Here is an 18,339-nt window from a genome sequence, read left to right as displayed (position 1 = left end):
CGAGGGCTTTGGGGGGGGGGGGCGTGGGAAGGGGGCAGTGGGAGAGGTATAAAACATATGGACACTGCCAGGACTTCCAGGAAAGAAGTTGGAATTTCAAATTGGAAGTTGGAACTTGAGACATCTTGTTCCTTTGCATGGCGTCGGTGAATAGCAATTCATATCCAACATCAAGAATGGTGTAGGTGAATTTGAGAGCAAATAAAATGGAACATCGTTTTCAATTGTTCATTTTTATTATTACCCCTCGCGTGACAACGCAAAGTGAGGTTAAGCAACTGGTTCACTCTCTGTCTGTCTGACAGACATCATTCTATGATCGAGGAACTTCTTCATTTCAATAATTGAATTTTATATTTTGAACTGCAGAACACGAATCGAAAGACAAACCCGCAGTTTAGAAGTACTTTGGCTCTATCAGCCTAGGAGTCAAGGAAAATTGGAGGTCATTCCAAACAGGAAACTTACTGTTTTTAGGGAGGTCATAAAAGACACAAACACTAGACAAGAACAACTAATTTAACGTGTTAAATAAGGTGGTGTGAAGGAAAGTGCATCAGTGGCGGTAAACTTCCGATTCAACGCCTTGTTTTTTTCTACAGCCTTACAAACTTTTATTTTATTTAAATTGAATTAAATAACTCTGTAGAACACAAATCGCTTTCCAAACACCTTCAGTTTAGTCATACTTGGGCAAAATTTTATTCCGTCTCAACCAATCAAATTTGCCACGAGGGCTGAATGTGGAGCAACAGTGAGATTCAGACAAAAATGGCGGCACCTAATGATGCAACAACAACCCTGACTAAGATGTTTGTGTAGTGCATATTTTTTCAAAGATCGTTTCGAAATCGGAAGTTTATCCGAGAATAGTTTCCAGAAGGTTCAGCTCTGGCCTGTTCCATTTGACCCATCGGCTTCGTAGGGTTGCCTTTGCGCGTGTTATTCAAAGTTCATGAACAAAGCCAACATAGATTGTGCTCAGAAACGCAAAGCAAGAGTTGATAAGCTCCTTCCCACGTCCTTTTTCTCAAAACTGCATGGGGTAATGTGTTCTGGGAACTCTCCAGGACTCCAGTTATTTTTTTGAATGCAGCCTGGGGATGCTGTTTGCATCGTTGGGGGGGGGGGGGGTTAGGGGGGGCGCAGCTGTGCTGCTGATGTTTCTAGTAAGCTGGTACTGATTTTGTTGATCTCGAGTCGGTCTACCTTGTGTTATTTAATGGCATCACAGGGGCTCAAACTGAAGACCCTAAGATGTTACGCCAGCCACCTTAACCGTCAAGCCAACACCAGGCTAACTCTTCCAGTTACTTGTGTACTACAGTCTGCAGTGGCAACAAATATTTTGTCATTCTAGTTGAACGTATCAGGCAGGTGAATGGGTCAAAGTACGGGTATATGGTACTCAAGCACTGTTTGCATTGCGTGGAACATGTGGCGAATTGAGCAAATAATTCTGCCGTAAAGCATCTCTGTGACGGATAGCTCTTTCTTCAAGGTGTAAGATACGATTGTGTTGATCCTCCAGCTGTTCGGAAAGTTCATTTAACTCTCCCCGGAGTTGCTCTGTAACATTGCTTCCATCTTCTTCTTCATCCACAAGAACTTCCTCATCTGACACCCCACTCTTCTGGTCATCAGTGTCTTCTATAGTTCTCTTTGTGCTCTCTGCAAAAACGAAATTCGATTGTTCTTAGGTACTTTAACAAGACCGAAAGTCTAACAACAGCTTAGCTGAGCTTGTTTGATACTTTAGTTGAAGAGGATAGTATATGACCTGGGAGGGGATACCAGTTAGCAAATAATGTAAGTGTTAATTTTTTTTTGACTTCAGGCATGGACAGTCAGTTCGTGAATGACGTGGGTTAAAAAATGGCGAATGGCAAACGATGAACCAATAAATTCCACATTCCTGTGCCATCTTCAGTCGAACGTCATGCATTGACAGCACGTTCTCTATATTTTCATTCCAAACAGCATCATTCATCATTCCAATCACAAATTAATAATATTGTATTAATATATCAAAATATAATGTTAAATCACGGTTGTATTGAGATATTATCAAACCAGCGAACCATCATCAACTGTTCACTTCCGGATTCGGGAGCAAGATCCGTGTCAATCATATTTCAAAATCATAATTGTATGGAGGAATTTCTGAAACCTACTACATACGACACCCGCTGTGACCCCAAAACATTCCACAGAAGGTTATTATATTTACCTCGTCCACCAAAGGTGGATGGATGTTATGTTTTCACCCCTGTCTGTCTGTTTGTTTGTTTGTTTGTCTGTCCGTTTGTGAACAAAATATCTCAAGACATTGTGGACGGATTCGGACGAAATTTGGCCGAGATGTATCTTATGTGACAAGGACGAAATGATTAGATTTTGGTGAAGATCCAGATTCGGATCCGGATACTATAATTTTTAAAGTGATTCTTCACCATTGGGAGATGGGGTCAAAAACGATACATAGCAGGATATCTCAAAAACTTGTGGACGTATGTTGGACAAAACTTGGTGAATCGGTTGGGTGTCTGACAAGGACGATTCGATTAGATTTTTGTAAAGATCTGTATATGGATTCGGATATGATAATTTTTTAATTCTTAAAGTGATTCTTCACCATGGGGAGATAGGGCCAAAAACGATACATAGCAGGATATCTCAAACAGTTATGTATGGATTTGGACGACACTTGTTGGACCGGTTGTGTGTGTGACGAGGAAGAATCGATTCGATTTTGGTGAAGATCCAGATCCGGATCCAGCAAGAAGAATTTTTAAAGTGATTCTTCACCATTGAGTGATATGGCCAACCAGGCAGAGGTATGCTCTCTACTGAGTGTCGTTCTCGTTCCTTTTAGTAAAATATGCAACTGTAATGGTTACAAAACACATCCCCCTATCATGTGACCAAATCCACAGCTCTGATTGGTGTACGTTTGTGGGGACATACGGACAGACAGACGCTGTTCTAGACGGCATTGCCCTACGGGCACTAGTCACTCGAGCACAATCCCCACAAGTCCATTCGGATTCGGATTCGGATCTTGACAAATCTTGACAACAAAACTGAGAAATGGTCTTTCGTATGTCGGAAACCACACGGCTGTATCCAATTTCATTGTGGTATGAATTTGGAATGGGAATTTGTGTATATATATATATATATATATATATATATATATATATATATATCTATATATATATATATATATATATATATATATATATATATATATATACACACCCGAGGGTCACTCCAAAATTAATACACCACAATGTTTTTGCAACACTATATTTATTCTACAGCATTGTTACTTATACTGTGTGTGTATGTGTACAGGTACATCCTTCTCGCCTCATAATATGACAATTACATTGTCTTCCCACATGTGGCGTTGCTGTAGCAGTCGTCAAACATGGCTGCCCCCATGGATGTCAAACATGGCAACCCCCACAGAAGCAATGTGCTGTTATTGAATTATTGGTGTGTGAGAAGGAGACTGTTGGAAACATCCATAAACGTCTACAGAAGGCTTATGGGGATGATGATGTCGACCATGGTACAGTTGGTCGATGGGCCAAGCGGATGATATCCGCAGGACTTGAACATGCCCATATGTGGGACTGCTCTCAGTGGCAGGCCAAGATCTGCACGGATGGATGTCAATGTTGAAAAGGTAAACAACATCACTGCAGACCTTTGCATAACCCAAATGTATCACTATTCGAATGATGTCAATGTTGAAAAGGTAAACAACATCACTGCAGACCTTTGCATAACCCAAATGTATCACTATTCGAATGGGAGAATAATAAGAGAAGATGGCAATGACACCTCTGAGCTGTCATGCTCGTTTTCAAGCGGTGCAAATCATTTTAAAACCGACATTCCTAGTAAAGGAGGAATCTGTATGCAATATCCTCTGTATGCACACCTTAGCTGGTTCAGCGACTCACCTATTCATTGAAGACGACGGACCCACTTCAACCCGCTGTGCGGTGGTCTATGGAGATTCAGCTTACCCGGTGAGGTTTTCTTTGCTGAACTCCCTCTACTTGTGGAACTTACCTGTTGCACATCGCACTGCTGTTACCTCAGCAATGATTTCAAAGCTTGTGTATGTTGTTGTTGTATGTTGCAAATCACCATCCTCAAAATCACCAACGACCTTCTCCTCTCCTCTGACGCTGGCAACCTCAACATTCTCGTCCTCCTCGACCTCAGCGCTGCCTTTGACACCATCGATCACACTATCCTCCTCACCCGACTTGAATCCACCTTTAACGTCACCGGCACTGCCCTCTCTTGGATTAAATCATACCTCTCTGACAGATGCCAGTTCATCTCCATCAATAACTGCAAATCCCCCACTGCTCCCCTCCCCCAAGGTGTCCCCCAAGGTTCAGTTCTTGGCCCCCTCCTCTTCATCCTTTACCTGTCCCCGCTCGGTCACTTAATCCGCCGTCATGGTCTCCAATTCCACTGCTTCGCCGATGACATCCAGCTTTTCATCTCCACCAAGTCCGTCTCCACCGACACCCACTCTATCCTGACAAACTGCATCACTGAAATAAAATCCTGGCTTCAAATCAACTTCCTCAAGCTTAACTGTGATAAATCTGAAATAATCATCATTGGCCCAAAAACGCTCACAAAATCCACCCATAACTTTGCCCTCAACATCGACGGTATCCCAGTATCCACCTCCCCTCACATCCGGAATCTTGGCGTCATCTTTGACCAAACCCTTTCCTTCGACAAATACACTAAACAGATCACAAAGTCAGCCTTCTTTCACCTGAAAAACATTGCCCGTCTCCGCTCATCCCTCTCCTCCACGGCTGCAGAAACCCTCATCCACGCCTTCATCACCTCCCGTCTGGACTACTGCAATAGCCTCCTCTATGGTTCACCCTCAAAAATCACCAATAAACTCCAATACATTCAGAACTCCGCTGCCCGTCTACTCACTCATTCCCGGACCCGTGACCACATCACCCCCGTCCTTTACAAGCTTCACTGGCTCCCCATCCCCCAGAGAATCCAGTACAAAATCCTCCTCTTGACATACAAAGCCCTCCATAACCTGGCCCCATCCTACCTGGCTGACCTCCTCTCCAGACACACTCCCACCCGCAACCTCCGCTCTGCTGGTACCAACCTCCTGACCCCCTCCATCCGGACCAAATTCAGATCCTGGGGGGACAGGGCCTTCTCCATCGCTGCTCCCACCCTCTGGAACTCACTACCTCACACCATCAGAGACTCCTCCTCACTCACCACATTCAAAACATCACTAAAGACCCACCTGTTCAACGCTGCATTCAACATTCAACCCACAGCATTTAACCCCTGACTATCTCTTCTCCTTCTCCCTCCTTTTGCTTTAAATATTTCCCTATTGATTCTTGTCTTGTCTTTTTGATTCTTGTCTTATATATATGCCGTATATCGCTGCTGTTTGTTTTCTTGATTCTTGTCTTTTTGCAATTGTTGTTTTCATGTATTGTTATGCATTATGTTTGCCACTCTGTCAAAGCGCCTTTGGGCTTCTGGAAAAGCGCTATACAAAATAAATGAATTATTATTATTATTATTATTACCCTCGTTAGGGTAATTTTGGATGATTTACGTGCCGTTTTCCAGAAGGAACACGGCTGATTGATTGGTGCATATTCACTGAGCTTATTCTCCCGTCGAACATCTCCTATTCTTCAAGTAATACATTGTCCTTTACAGCTTGGAGTTCCCATCTCCATAAATTTGTGATACAGCTTTACCTGTGGGCTCGGGTTCTTATCCATGCTTCAGTGATACAAGGATTTCACCTTCTGAGGACTTGTAAAACGTGACTATCCAGTCGGCTTCATCCTGTGTGCACCATCTGGACTAGATCCTTTCAACCGTGCCCACCGCTGACCTATCACCCATTTATAACCCATTGGGGTTACTGCATGAACAGCTTACTTGAGATACGTTGCCACATTGAGAGTCGTGAGTTACCTTATAGCTGCACTGTTGTCTGTGACTTTTGTACTTGTTTAATTTGGGGATCCTTAGGAAAGTCATTAAGTGTTACATTTAATTGGTCGACACGTAACAACATGACCCACAAACCAAACACCACCATGGAAGCAAAGAACTGAGACAGAAAGAACTACTCAGACAAGAGACAACACAAATACAGCAAGCCAAAGCCCAAAACTAAAGTGGAGAATGTAAAAAATAAAAAATAAAAAATAAAATTGAAGATAAAGACCTCGATTTAATTTGCATTGAAAACAAACTCAAAATATAAATGACAGCAAGAAGATTTTAAAAAACTACGATGAGGCTAGTAGCAGGAGAAAACAATGCCAGATGTTTGAAAACAACCCAAAAAGATTCTCCCGAGAACTAGTCAAATGGAAGCAGAATGGCTCCTGAAAACAGGAACTAGAACAACTCTGGAAAGGAACTTATTGAAAAGAACACAACAAGGAGGTGGAATGGATCCAAAACATGGAAGAGAAAAAGCAACATCTTGAGGAAACGCCCACAGTAACAATTGATGCTGTAAAGATAAGACAACAACTTGCAAAGATGGCTAACTTCAAAAGCCCTGGCCCAGATAGCATCCCAAACTTCTGGTTAAAGCAATTGGATGCTCTCAACGTTCACTACGTTCGAGCATTCAATTAACTTATCCAAGGGGATCAGGAAATGGATGAATGGCTCACAGAAGGTAACGTCTTCTTCATCCAAAAATCTGAAAAAACCCAACTACCTCACAAATATCAGCCAATAACATGTCTACAACAACATACAAACAATTAACAGGAGTCAGGAATCACCACATAAACAATGTCCCACCACCTAACACACCAAGGAGGCCTTGAGGCAGAATAGAAGGGATGCAAGAGAGGATGTTACAGAACAATAGACCACCTACTATTAAACAAGGCCAAAATTGAAAATTGCAATGCGAGCAGAACCAAATTGTCCACAGCACGGATAGACTATAAAAAGCTTTTGACAGTGTCCGATCCTGGTGTTGGCTTAGCGGTTAGGGTGCTGGCTTGGGATCCTAGGATCCTCGGTTCGAATCCCGGTCGATCGCTGAATTAACGCCAGGAGGGTTGACTCAGCCTGTCATCCTTCCGAGGTCGGCAAATTGAGTACCAGCTTGCTGGGATGAATGGTCACGGTGTGTATCCCGGCTTAGAATAGGTACACCGTATCCCTGCGCATCGTAAGAGGCGACTAAGGGTTGGTGTCAGGAAGGGCATCCGGCCATAAAAAAAAAAACATTGCCTCAAACAGGGAACCATGATTGTCATGGGGCCCGCAAGGCTAACCCCCGCTCTAGCGGGGAAAATGGCCTTAAAACGATCATTCATTCATATTCAGTGTCCGACATTCATGCATGATAAAGTGCATGCAAATTTACAAGATAAATCCCCAGTTAATCAAGCTGATTGAGAAAGCCATAGATCTATGGAATACTATACTAACACTGCAACACTCAGAAGGAAAGATTGAAATACTAGGAATGAAAATATGATGAGGGTTCTTCCAAGGAGACAGCCTTTCCACCCTCCTGTTTTGTTCTTGCTCTGGATCCACTAAATAACCTCATCAATAAACAAGTATCAGAATTACAGAAGGATACACCCAAACATCCAATAAAATAACTTCCAAATAAACAAGAAAGGAAATGCTCCAGATATGCATTGACAAGCCCCAGATATGGCCTTCCCATCGGAGTTATAAGCAACCAGAAATCACTCAAGCTTTTCGGGTCTCACTATCTGCCATAATCTTTCCTGGGAAAACCACATTTCAAATCTGGCCTCCAAAGCCAGTCGCCGACTGGGCATCCCCTGTCATGCGAAGTCCTTCCTTGGCACACCTGAGCTCCTCACCACATACAAGGCTTTCATCTGCAGCTCAATGGAATACTGCTCTACTCTCTGGGCCGGTGCTCCTGCCTCACACCTAGCTTGTCTTCACGCTGATGAAACCAAAGCTTTCAGAATCATTGGAATCTCCGGCGATGAAGCTGATTCTGAGGGCCTTTCTCTCTCTTACCGCAGGCAGGTTGGTGGTCTTTCTGTCTTCTACCGACTCCTCTCTGGCATGCTCCCCCAACTCTATCTGTGCTCTGTCCCCCAAATATTCCTTCAGGATGCACAAGATCTGCCAGCAACCCTCTTCTGGTGAAATTGCTAAAATCTAGGCTCTCTGCTCACCTTCACTCCTTCATTCCCCTTTACTCCTGCCTCTGGAACAAACTCCCTCACTCTCTTCAATCCCACTCCTCCCTCCAGGTCTTTAAAACAGCTGTTCACCACCATCTCTTATCTTCCCCCATCCAAAACATTGATCTTTTCTACCCCCGTTAATTCACCCCAGATACACTTTTTTGAAATACCGACTTCTTTCCTGGAAGTCCTAGCAGTGTCCATGTGTTTGAAACCTCTCCCACCCCCTTTCCCATGCCTCCTCCCCCAAAGCCCTCTCCCTCCCACAGATCTCCCGATGTCTCTGTTTTCTGCTGTTGTACTTGTGTGCTTCCCTCTTGTCTCCCGCTCCCTTTATTACTTGCAAAATCTAAGATTTTTAAAGTATATTGGTCGGTTGTGTTTGTGACTCTGTCTGTCTGTTTGTTTGTTTGTTTGTTTGTCACCGGCCTACAGGTCACAATTTTCAACCGATCTTCACCAAACTTCCCCAAATGGTAGAGTTGGTCAAAAGCCAGAAGCCTATTGTTTTGGGGTCAATAGGTCAAAGGTCAACATAGGCCAAAGGTCACCAAATTTGCTAAATTTCTAAAATCCCCAATTTTCATCCGATTGACTTGAAATTTGAAGACCACTTGCATATCTCGTCACTGAATTCATCCACCAAGTATTTTTGAGGTCAACATAGGCCAAATGGTCAACATAGGCCAAATTTCTAAAATCCTCAATTTTTATCCAATTGACTTGAAATTTGAAGAGGACTTGCATATCTGGTCACTGAATTCAACCACCAAGTATTCTTGAAGTCAACTTAGGCCAAAAGGTCAACATAGGCCAAATTTCTAAAATCCTCTATTTTCATCGAATTGACTTGAAAATTGAACAGCATTTGCACATTGAGTCACTAAATAGCGAAACTAACTATTTTTGAGGTCAAAAGGTCAAAGGTCAACTCAAGGTCAACCTTCCAAAATCATCATTTTTCATCTGAAAAATCGTCACTTTTCATCCTGTTGACCCGAGCTTTGATCAAGATTGTAAATTTTTATCTTCATGAAATGGACAATTTGCTGTATCAATGGTAAACCTTTGGGGGAGGGCGTATTTTGCAAGTATCGTGCTACGCATGATGTTTTCTTGTTGTATGTTTTGTGTGTCCGTTTTTTTTTTTTGTGATTGATGTTAGCTCTTACACGAGCCTAGATCTTGTATACAAAATATATGTTTTAGAACACCTCAATTTTTCCAGTTTTTATTGAAATTTAAGCAATTCAAGTCCAGTGAATAACCTGAAATGGTACAAAGGTAAGCAGGAAGACAGACAGACCATTATAACCCTTAAAAGTGTATGTCTTTCCTTTAGAGAAATTGCAAAGAAAGCCAAGGTGTCAGTGAGTACAGTTTCCTACACCATCAAAAGGCATGTGGAAACTGGAGGAAACTCTGACAGGAAGAGGTCTGGCAGACCCAAAGCCACAACAGAATCAGAAGACAAGTTTCTGAGAGTCAACAGCTTGCGTGATAGGTGGCTCACAGGACAACAGCTTCAAGCACAGCTTAACACTGGTCGAAGTAAGCAAGTCTCAGTTTCAACTGTGAAGAGAAGACTTCGAGCTGCAGGTTTGACAGGTCGAGTGGCAGTAAGAAAGCCATTGCTAAGATGGCAAAATAAGAAAAAGAGGCTTTCCTGGGCCATGAAGCACCACCAGTCGACTACTGAAGACTGGAAGAAGGTCTTATGGACCGATGAATCAAAATTTGAAATCTTTGGTTCATCACACAGGGTTTTTGTATGCCGTAGAGTAGGCGAAAGGATGGTTCCTCAGTGTGTGACACCAACTGCAAACATGGAGGACGAAGCGTGATGGTCTGGGGCTCTTTTGCTGGATCCAGAGTCAGCGACTTGCACAGAGTGACTGACACCCTGAACCAAAAAGGCTACCACAGCATTTTGCTGCACCATGCAATACCTTCTGGTATAGTATGCCTAGTTGGTCAGGGGTTCATCCTACAGCAAGATAATGACCCTAAACACACCTCCAGGCTATGTCAAAACTACCTTCGAGGAAAAGAACAAGACGGTAGGCTTCAAATCATGGATTGGCCAGCACAGTCTCCAGACTTAAACCCCATCGAGCTGGTTTGGGATGAACTGGACAGAAGGGTGAAAGCAAAGCAACCTACAAGTGCAACACATTTGGGGGAACTTCTGCAACAGTGTTGGGAAGAACTTCCCGAACAATATTTGATTTCCATTGTCGAAAGAATGCCACGGGTGTGTTCGGCGGTTATATCTGCAAAAGGTGGCTACTTTGCTGAGTCAAAATTTAAATTAAATTTTGTTAAACAAAATGATTCTATGATTTCTTTTTTATCTCCAATTGTTTCTTTGTTCTATGCTTCATTTCAGAGAACATTGAGACATTAAACTGCGTAAATTTCAATAAAAACTGGAAAAATTGAGGTGTTCTAAAACTTTTGACCGGTAGTGTGTATGTATGTATGTATGTATGTATATATATATATATATATATATATATATATATATATATATATATATATATATATATATATATATATATATATATATATATATATATATATATACATACATATATATTATATACATACATACATACATACATACATACATACATATATATATATATACATACATACATACATATATATATATATACATACATACATACATACATACATATATATATATATATTGTTGCGGATATGAGATTGGCCTCCATCCATATCCGCTTGTAAATATTCCCCTATTTCCCCAATACTTCCCAACTATCCCCAATCCCCCATTCCCTAGTCCCATTTTCTGTAAACAACACTCTGTAGACCCGACCTCCCCCTTTTTCCCCCATTAAATGTCGCATCCAGGTCCACCGCATCTCACGTAGACAACTATAGGACATCTTGCTAGTTATTCTTAGTCTATGTCAGTTAAGGACTCGTTTCCATTAATTCTGACTCTTCGTTGCACCAGAATGTGATTGTATGGCACCGTTAGAAAGTTTAGGACCTCCCAATACCTCCCCGCAGCTCTTCCTCATGGTACAACAACAACAACAACAACAAGAGCGGCGGCGGCGCGGGGAGTGTGCGTCCTCACTCCGGCTTGGTTAGCCGCCATTGAACATGTGCTCCGACGGGGTTACCACGCAGGGGCTCGCTGTCAGCTCCTCGTCAAGGGCGGAGCCCGGTAACCCCCCCCACACCCAATAGAAGCGGCGGACCGATTCCATCTGGGGCGGAGCTAACGAGCCGAGGGCGTGTCACTCCCCGCTGAGCATGCGCAGAAAGAGGGAGGTGACGTCAGATGCGCCCACACCACGGAGAGAGAAGACGCCACCTCCAAGCGCTGAATACCTCCCCGCATCTCTGGACCGGACCGCGTTTGATTCTGCCCCTGAGCCAAGGTGCACCTTGTGCTATCGACTGCCTGCCCTTCCTTGCCATCAATCCCTGTGTAAGTCAGTCTTGTCCCGTTTGTCTGTGGTCTGTCGGGGATAGATAAGACTGTGTCTAAGTGCCCATCTTTTCTGTGCTTTACCTCTTACCGTGTAATCTACCCGTTTCTGCATCACCAATTATATCCTCCTCCGGAGGTCTTGAGAACTGTACCCCTTGTGTCGTTGCATTTATCCCAGCCGTTGTGTCCTTTCCTTCATTGATTTAGCATAGCGCGATTCGGCCAACGTTCGAGAGTAATCGGGTAAACTGTGCGAACACGGCGGCCATTCCGCTCGGTCAAGCAACATCTAAGTCGTGTCCGTAACAATTGGTGTCGGGAAGTGGGATTGGACCCGAAGCGCGCTTCACGCGCTCGAAATTATTAACGGCGAAATTTGATTTTGTTTTACAAAAATAAAAACCCGAATTTTGAAAGTCGCGCTATGGCAGATCAAGACGGCTGGGTTCCGGTAGAGGAGAGTGAGGCAGGTTCGATCCAGGACCAAATTGAGGGACAAGAGGAGAGCGAAGCAGTGAGGGTGGCAGGTTCGCAAAATAGCGTCGTCGCGCACGAGGTTACGGGCGCGCAAAATGGCGCCTCGCACATGGCCACGGCGACCGCGCCCGCGACCGTAGTAGCGCCACCGGTGGATTTGAACCTTTTTTTAATGCAAATGAAGGCCCTTATGGACAAGAATAATGAAGAAATGGAAAACAGAATGATGGGGGCCCTTATGGGACAAATGGGAGACCAAATTGGAGGTTTGAAAAACAGTATGGGGGCAATGAGGGACGAATTGGGGGGCCAAATGGGGGTAATGAGGGACGAAGCGAGGGGTACCGGTGAGGGATTAGACAAGAAATTAGAGGGGTTAGACAATGGGATAGAAGGGGTGAAACATGGGTTAATGGGGGTGGAAAATAGAATGGCTGCCCAGGAGAATCAGATAGAGGGAGTGAAAAATGGGTTAGAGGGGTTAGAAAACAGTATGGAAGGCAAATTGAGGGACATGAGGGACCAAGCGGAAAGGGAAGTTAAAAAAATGGGGCAGCAGATAGAGGGGGTCAGAATGGGGGTAGAAACTAAATTGGATGCTCACAGGGAGGAAATGGAGCAGATGAGGGTGGCATCTGGGCAGGAGATGCAAGTGATGGGAGAAGAGATCAGAAGAGGTGTGAGTGAGGAGGTCGGAGGAGTGCGCGAGGAGGTGAGGCACTGTAAGGAGCGCATGGAGAAGGAGGTGAGAAAGGGGACTGTAAAATTGCAAGGTGGTATAGAGGAGTTGACGCTGGGAGTAGAACAACTGACAGTGGGACAAAAGGAGTTGGGGGACCAGGTAAAGAAGAACACAGCGGTAATAGAGGGGTTAAAATCGACACAGAAGGAGATGAAAAAGGACGTAGGGGTAATTAAAAAAGAGTGTCAGACGGTACACGAGGACCTGACGAGGAAAATGAACAAGGTGGTAGAGGTGATGGAGGTTAAAGAGCGGGAGGTGCGGGAGCACATAGAAAAAAATAAAGTGGAGTTAGAGGAAGAACTTAAAGGGGCGCACGAGGAGATGAAGGAGGTGAAGCAGAAATTAGAAGAAGTGGAAGAAGGGGTGAGCGAAATTAAGAAGCGACGGAGAGAGGATAAGAAAGAGATAAAGGAGGAAGTAAAAGAATTGGTCCAAAGTCTGTGTTCGGATCGTGATGATGTGCTCATTAACCGGATGAGGGATTCGCAGGTGATGGAGGAGAAGCGAAGAGAAAGAGGACCCGGTGTAAGTGGTGACCAATATGGTCGTGCGTATGATGCGCCAGGGGATTTAATAAGCTTGGGGGTCGAGATGGACCCGGGTGTTCGTGAGAGGCCGCTGGTGAAGTGTGCGACAGGTCTGGTGTGCGAAAAAGGAGGTGTGCGAGAAAGTCCGACTCTGGGGTGTGTGAGGAAAAAGTGCGTGCCAAGGAGTGAGGGTGCTGTCGAGAGTGAGTCGGTCGTAGCGCGTGTGCGAGGGAGCACATGGAAGCGCGTAGTGAGGAGTGTTACGGAGGGTGTAAAGGGAGAATGCACGCCTGTGGTGAGTGTTACAGAGGATGTAACGGGAGAGGGTGTGCGAGAAAGATGTGTGACGGACAGGTGCATGAGGAAAGAGTGCGCTGTCGAGAGTAAGGGTGAGTGCGCTGTCAAGCGTGGAGGTGAGAGTAGTAAGAGTGACACGGAGCGTGAGTTGGTTGTGACAGGTGAGAAAGGAAGCACACCTGGAATGGTAGAGCGTGTGTGGGAATGCACACTTGAGTTGGTCGTGAGGCACGTGGTTGGGTGTGCGAGTAAGAGCACACCTGTGATTGTCACAGAGGAGGTGACCGAGGAAGGGGCGCGAAGAGGTGTGTTGGTGAGGTGTGCGAGCGACGAATGTGTGCCAAGGTGTTCGGTGGTCAGGTGTGTGACCAAGTCGGTGAGCGGAATGAGTGTACCTGGGTGTGTTAGAGAAGGTACGACGAGGAGCATGGAAACGGCTGGATGTATGAGCAAGAAAGGGGTAGCGTATGCATGTAAGCATGCAGGTGAAGCATCGACGGTAACCGGGTTAGAGGTTAGAACGACTTATAGCCGAATCGGGCCCTCGGTGCGTGCCGGGCTTCGCGTGCCGCGAGAACCAGCGGGGATCCGAGCCACGGCGGGTTCGAAAGGACCGCCGTGCGCGATCCACGCTGGGCCTCGCTTTGAACGGCCGCGTCCGTGCTCCACTAGGCGGAGCGGGCAGCCCGATAGGAAGAGTCGTCATGGCGACCTCTTTCTATTGAGACGTGCCGGCAGGTCGAGATCGGGACATTGGATGGCTCCACGCCGAGGTGGTGCGTGGGATCTCGGCCCGGGTAAGCCCCCGTCCCTGCCACGAATGCGGGACGTATCCAGCCGCTGGCACAAAACAACCCGTATTCATTGCTCGGCTGTACGAAGCCGGGCTGTAGACGTGAATTGGCGCACCGAGAGGATGTAATAAGTAGACTGTAATGACGAGGATAGTGTTTTGGCCCCGAAATTAGAAAAACAAAATTTGATGATTGGCAAAGGATTGGCAGTAATGATTGGCAGATGATGGGTATTGATTGGCAAATTTTTGATTTGTTGAAATTTGATGTGCAAAATTGGTAGTGGGAGATGCCCGATGTGGTGGGATGGCAACTCTGTCATCCCTCACAGAAGGGGGCAAATGCGCAATAGTTTATGGGGTGTATGGCAGTGAAAACCGAGCCAGGGAGGGCTTGGTTATATTGAGAGGGATCTAGCGAAGATGACATTAGGTGACGTTAAGGTTAGATAGTGACTGATACCTGTAGTGGGGACGCAGGTAGTTTAGTGTGGATGATAATGACGAGGGAGCGCAATAGTTAAAGGGACGACTGGGAAGCGCAAGTTTCAGAGGGGAGTAGTTAGATGAGATGATGCTGTGTGAGAACTGGACAGGTGTGTGGAGCAGTGTATGAGTAGTGAGTGTTGTGGATCAGCGCGAATGCGCTTAGGGGAGAGAAGGGTGCAGGCGGCACCAAGTATGAGAGCACAGGTGTGCAAGTACAGGTGTGTGGAATATATGGAGCAGAGAATGAGTGGTGTGGAGAGAGTTGGAGTAAGTGGTACGGAGTGGTGTGCATGGTGCGAAGGTGTGGATGGGGAAAGAGTGGACCCCTTTCACGAGTACCCGGGGCGGGTAGTGTAAGTGTTAGGTAGAGGGTATAGGTAAATTGTGGTTGGATATTGGCATCTGTGGTGCGGTTGCAGAATGGTATTGTGGATGGGTGCATTAGTGTTGTGGAAATGGCTGGGCGTGTAGCCTGTTAGTGTGTGTAGTTGGTTTGGGCACTCCACCACTGTGAGGATGTCGGCCAGGTGAGGCCGCAGGTGGGCTCTGGGAGCCGGTAGTTGTGGATGGGGCCCGAGGATCCGGAGGACGGACCCGGGTAGCCCAGTGCCAGAGGGCACCAAGGGGTGACAGAGCCAGGAGAGGGCCTTCCCCAGTTAGTTAGGTTAGGGTGAGGAGCTAGGTAAGCTCGGGTGGCAACTGCAGTGGTGGAGGTGTGCAGGTGGGTAGACCTGCTGGGAGAGCTACACGTCACAGCCCAGAAATTGTGCGAGAGCACCGAGTGTTGAATCGGGGGAGTGAGACCCCAAATTGAGAAGCACCACAGTTTGGTCAATGGGAATTGGTTTTTAGAACCCATAGTGTAAGTTGGCCAATGGATTGGCAGGGAAAGACCCTGGGTAATGTAAAGTTGTTAAAGTCATTTAGGAAATAGTTAGGATTGATGAACCTGTCGCACCATACGCAGCCACTTACCTGTGGTGATGATGACTCCACACCTGTGTTTCCTTTGTTCTGTGTTGCAGGAAATGAGAATTGCTGTTGGATTTGTGAGACGCATCACGACGTGGATAAGACATTGGGGTGATTCCATCTCTCCCTCCTTAGGAGGGACTGATGATGAATTGGTGATGGCAAATTTTGATGTTGAGTTGGAGATGGCAAATTTGATTGGTTAGGAGGGAGAGAAGACGAATTTGGTTCATGGGAGGAACGGGGAAGACAGTAGGGACGTTTGTTAATGTGTAAAGTAGATGTTTATGGGTAGTGTTGTGTTTTGTGGATACAGTAAGGGGTAAGGGAGGGGCAATGTAGGTTACCTGGTGGGGGGGGGGGGCGTACGGTAGGAACGTACCTGTCTCACCTGGTTCCCATGTGCCCCCAGTGTGCATTACCTTACATTGCATGCACTTTTGCGCCCTTACCACCTTACTCACTTGTCTTCTTTTTGTCTCCCACCTCCGAGGATCTGGCTTTGGGGCAGAGAGAGAGGAGAGAGAGGTGCTGGCTCTGCAGTTGTGGGCCTGTACTTTCGCTGCTTGCTGCCTGGATCGATACACCATATGGACCGCAATTTTTGTGGCCGCCCACAATGGACCGCAGTTCTTTTGTGGGCAAGCACCACCCGTTGATGGACCTCTGGGTCAACGTGGCACCTATGCCATACAGGTGCACCACTTATAGTTGGCCCCCCTGACGGCCACAATTTAGAAATGGACGCGGTTGGCGCCTTTCTTTATTTATAAGGAAGCCAGAAGGCCAAGTGCTCCATGAAGGCAAGACCAGCGGCAGAACATCGGCCGGCTGCGACACCACCGGTGACGATGAACACTTTATTGGTGCACCGGATGGTGCTGACTGTGTGTAGGGGGTGGTGCTTTTGGTGCTTGGATGGGGTGCTCTGCACATTATTAAAGGCCGTAAGGCCACAGAGCACTCGTGGGTTGGTGTATCGATGCTGGCATGCGTGCTCTCTCTCTATGCATAACATCTGCATGTGTTCCTCAAAGAACAGGTCCTGGATCGTAGTGTAAATATCAGTCTTGTGTAAATAATGCTCCCTACCGGCTGTATGTTTAGTTTGAGGATTCTTTCCGCGATTCGGTTATCCTGTGGGTGTGTTTCTGTGAGGAGAAGGGTGCAACGTCGCAGGGGGACATATTTACTCATTTGTGAACATCTGTAAAACTGTCGCACTCAGGGTTGAGTTAATAGTAGAGGGAACTACATCTGAGTGCCACACTAAAGTAAGTAAAAATTTATCGGGTCGGGACGCCCCGAGGTAGAGAAGGGTGCAATGTTGCGGATATGAGATTGGCCTCCATCCATATCCGCTTGTAAATATTCCCCTATTTCCCCAATACTTCCCAACTATCCCCAATCCCCCATTCCCTAGTCCCATTTTCTGTAAACAACACTCTGTAGACCCGACCTCCCCCTTTTTCCCCCATTAAATGTCGCATCCAGGTCCACCGCATCTCACGTAGACAACTATAGGACATCTTGCTAGTTATTCTTAGTCTATGTCAGTTAAGGACTCGTTTCCATTAATTCTGACTCTTCGTTGCACCAGAATGTGATTGTATGGCACCGTTAGAAAGTTTAGGACCTCCCAATACCTCCCCGCAGCTCTTCCTCATGGTACAACAACAACAACAACAACAGCGGCGGCGGCGCGGGGAGTGTGCGTCCTCACTCCGGCTTGGTTAGCCGCCATTGAACATGTGCTCCGACGGGGTTACCACGCAGGGGCTCGCTGTCAGCTCCTCGTCAAGGGCGGAGCCCGGTAACCCCCCCGCACCCAATAGAAGCGGCGGACCGATTCCATCTGGGGCGGAGCTAACGAGCCGAGGGCGTGTCACTCCCCGCTGAGAATGCGCAGAAAGAGGGAGGTGACGTCAGATGCGCCCACACCACGGAGAGAGAAGACGCCACCTCCAAGCGCTGAATACCTCCCCGCATCTCTGGACCGGACCGCGTTTGATTCTGCCCCTGAGCCAAGGTGGACCTTGTGCTATCGACTGCCTGCCCTTCCTTGCCATCAATCCCTGTGTAAGTCAGTCTTGTCCCGTTTGTCTGTGGTCTGTCGGGGATAGATAAGACTGTGTCTAGGTGCCCATCTTTTCTGTGCTTTACCTCTTACCGTGTAATCTACCCGTTTCTGCATCACCAATTATATCCTCCTCCGGAGGTCTTGAGAACTGTACCCCTTGTGTCGTTGCATTTATCCCAGCCGTTGTGTCCTTTCCTTCATTGATTTAGCATAGCGCGATTCG

At 46.2% G+C, this 18,339-nt stretch overlaps 1 protein-coding gene across 3 annotated transcripts in view; it reads right to left on the bottom strand.

Moving 5' to 3' along the window:
• Positions 1-214: 214 nt before the first annotated feature.
• The window catches only part of LOC137421288 (leucine-rich repeat-containing protein 39), a 58,346-nt gene continuing 40,221 nt past the window's right edge, over positions 215-18,339 (bottom strand). For all 3 annotated transcript variants that reach the window (XM_068107188.2, XM_078771622.1, XM_068107187.2), the window contains one exon: positions 215-1,671. In XM_068107188.2, coding sequence (XP_067963289.2) covers positions 1,409-1,671 — 263 coding nt within the window. In that variant the 3' untranslated portion in view covers positions 215-1,408. The remainder of the gene's footprint in view (positions 1,672-18,339) is intronic.

The sequence above is a fragment of the Myxine glutinosa genome, chromosome 2 (genome assembly GCF_964187855.1).
Source record: "Myxine glutinosa chromosome 2, kmMyxGlut1.1, whole genome shotgun sequence".
Taxonomy (NCBI): domain Eukaryota; kingdom Metazoa; phylum Chordata; class Myxini; order Myxiniformes; family Myxinidae; genus Myxine; species Myxine glutinosa.
Note: the sequence above shows the minus strand (reverse complement) of the source record. Positions and strands in the feature narration are given on the sequence as shown.